Here is a 3,107-nt window from a genome sequence, read left to right on the forward strand (position 1 = left end):
AAAAAAAAAAACGTAGTTGCTGAAAGTTTGAATGGTGTCTCTAGCTGAAAGTAAATGTGGGAGTTGGAAAAATTATAGAAAAATATAATTTGTATGACAATTTGGAACGCACTGTGAGTACATAGACTTTATATTTGATGGAGACGATGAGAAATCATGAATCATTAATGTACAGATGCACTTGTCATATTCAGCTTTATTTGTAAACTGCATGTTACAGGTTATTTTTGTGTCTTTTTCACACTGAACAGGGAGCCAGGCCAAACAGGACTGGTCCATCCAGTGGCCGACCTCCGAATCTGGCAAAGAAAACACTCCGGTGTGCCAGCCAGAAGCCAGTCAGTGGATCCGGTTCCAGCTCTCCCAAAGCCCCAAAGTCCAATCCAAGTACAACCAGCACACGTGTCAGAGCCCGCAGGCCCTGGCCACCACTTTGTATGCCGATCGACTGACCGTGGACAGCCCGGGCTCGGGGCTCTTTCCTCTCCTGGACTCTGGTCATCGCTCGCTCCCCCCGTCGCCCCGTCAAAGGCATTTTGGCCACACGCCTCCTCGGACTCCTTTGGTGGTCAACACCATGACTCCGCCCGGCACTCCCCCCATGCGGCGGAGGAACAAAGTAAAGGCTCCAGGGACACCGCCCCCGCCGAGCCGAAAGCTCATCCACCTGTTGCCCGGCTTCACGGCGTTGCACCGCAGCAAGTCCCACGAGTTTCAGCTGGGGAACCGATTGGACGACACACAGACACCAAAGTAAGCATCCAACATTTTGACAAAAATTCATTCATTCATCTTCCTGACCGCTCTGTCCCTTTCGGGGTCGCGGGGGTGCCGGAGCCTATCCCGGCTACTGATGGGCGAAGGCGGGGTACACCCTGGACAGGTCGCCAGTCCGTCGCAGGGCCAAAACTCCATCCATCTTCCTGACCGCTTTGTCCCTTTCGGGGTCGCGGGGTGCCGGAGCCTATCCCGGCTACTGAAGGGCGAAGGCGGGGTACACCCTGGACAGGTCGCCAGTCTGTCGCAGGGTCTCAATCACACACCCATTCACTCTCACATTCACACCTAGGGGCAATTTAGAGTCACCAATTAACCTATGAAGCATGTTTTTGGACGGTGGGAGGAAGCCGGAGTCCCCGGTGAAAACCCAACGCATGCACGGGGAGAACATGCAAACTCCACACAGAAAGGTCCCAGCCGGGATTCGAACCGGGGCCTTCTCGCTGTGAGGCGAGAGCGCTAACCACTTGCGCCACCGTGCAGCCCAGTCTTTGACAAAAATTAATTTGGTAAAATAACTGTTAAAACCGTTGACTGCACATGAGAATTGGAGCTCCGATGCTCCAAACAGGAAGTACCTGCTGGCTCTGAGAAGCCATAATCCCATTGACTTCTATAGAGAGATAATCACTTATACCAAGATCCTGGTAAATACTCAATTCTGATTGGCTGCTGGGTATGGATTAAAAAGTGATAATGTTCACTTGAAAAAAAAGTTCCAGTCAAATAGCCCAAATGTTTGTGCAGGCTTCTCAAAAAAAAAATTGCTTCATCATTTGGATGAAAACAAGCGGTAAGAGGTGAACTCTCATTGTTGTTACCATGACAACCAATCGCACCACTTATCAAATTGTCAATTTTTTGTGAAACCGACTTAATCCTAAAAATAACAAGAATAAAGTACAAAAAAAATGTATTTTTCTTTCATTTAGGCTACCCCATTGTGCATAAATTTCTGATAATGCACACGTCATTGAGCATTATACCTTACTCATACTATCAAACTATTTTTGCCCAGGTACCGTTTTTGTTTTAACATGTTCTTGACCCCTAGTTGGCGAGAGTGGTTGTCATAAAAACACTTAACTTGCGCTAAAGAAAAAATATCCCGAAAAAATAATGGGATTACCAAGAAGGCATTAAAACCGTGTAAAAAATACCAAGTTGAAAGTACTAAAAATATGTATTTCTTTTATAAGTGGCCATGGTATAAGAGGGATAATGCCCTTTGAAGGGACCAAAATGCTTCTGATGGGGCGACGGGGGCCATTTCACTTTTGAAGAGTCCAGACTACCACGTCATGCATTAATTTCTGATAATGCACACCTCACTGAGCATTATTCCTTACTTGGTCTAATGAACTATTTTTGCTCTGGCACCTTTTTTATTTTTTTTTTAAAAACATTTTCTTGACCCCCAGTTGGCGAGAGTGGTTAAAACATGAACACAGTGTTATGGCCCGAATATGGTAGCTCGCCACAAGTCTTGGGGAAAAATTACAAAACGGGACCATAATATAAAAACTGGACACAATCTAACACCTCCACCCATTAAAACTGAGGCAGGGTGCGTAGCACTCAGACCGACTTGGACCAATCAGTGTTCACTGGCAACATCTGCCTCCAACATGGCGACGTCCGTACTACGAAAAAAATTGCGCTCCTAAAAATTGCACTTTCTCCATTCAGTAGTGAGCCTTTTAGAAGGCCACGCCCCTTTTAATGAAAGTGTGCTTAGGAGAATCTGTCATTTAAAGAGACTGCATGCTTTTAAAAAATAGGATTAGCAAGAACATGTTAAAGTATCAGATCAAGATTGGCTATTCTCTATAGGAGTCTATGACATTTTGGGACCAGCAGGTACTTCCTATTGGGGGGGTCACTCAGTCCAGGATAGAGGGTAGTGTTGCATTTGATGGCATCCAGTGGTGCTTTTCAAATTACAACCAATGAAAGGCAAACAAGAATGAAATCCACATCTGAAAATGTTGTAGGCTTTGGAGAACTCTTGTGATGGAGTGGTTGAAGAGGTGAAAAGTGTGGAGCCACTTCTGGATGTGACTTATTTGTTGTGTTTAATGCACGCTGAAGTTTGCTGGACTGAAAAAGCTCTCTTGACTCGAGTGTTTTAAGGTAATGCAAACAAACATCTGCTTCAACGTGAGAGCTGAGAATCTTTGCATCTTTTCCAATTTACTGACAAAAATGCATAAACCTGAATTCATGTGTGAGATGCCAAAAATCCACTTTTTATCTGTTATAAGTGACTGACTTGGATGTCTCCGGTTTGTGTGAAGTTTGGAGGCAGACGATGAAGCCGCGTGGTT

General features: G+C 45.3%; 1 protein-coding gene across 3 annotated transcripts in view; it reads left to right on the forward strand.

Moving 5' to 3' along the window:
• The window catches only part of ksr2 (kinase suppressor of ras 2), a 136,275-nt gene that overhangs the window by 35,140 nt on the left and 98,028 nt on the right, over window positions 1-3,107 (forward strand). For all 3 annotated transcript variants that reach the window (XM_024275063.2, XM_024275062.2, XM_024275064.2), the window contains one exon: window positions 252-753. In XM_024275063.2, the coding sequence (XP_024130831.1) occupies window positions 252-753 (502 nt within the window). The remainder of the gene's footprint in view (window positions 1-251; window positions 754-3,107) is intronic.

The sequence above is a fragment of the Oryzias melastigma genome, linkage group LG9 (genome assembly GCF_002922805.2).
Source record: "Oryzias melastigma strain HK-1 linkage group LG9, ASM292280v2, whole genome shotgun sequence".
In the NCBI taxonomy this organism is placed as follows: Eukaryota; Metazoa; Chordata; class Actinopteri; order Beloniformes; family Adrianichthyidae; genus Oryzias; species Oryzias melastigma.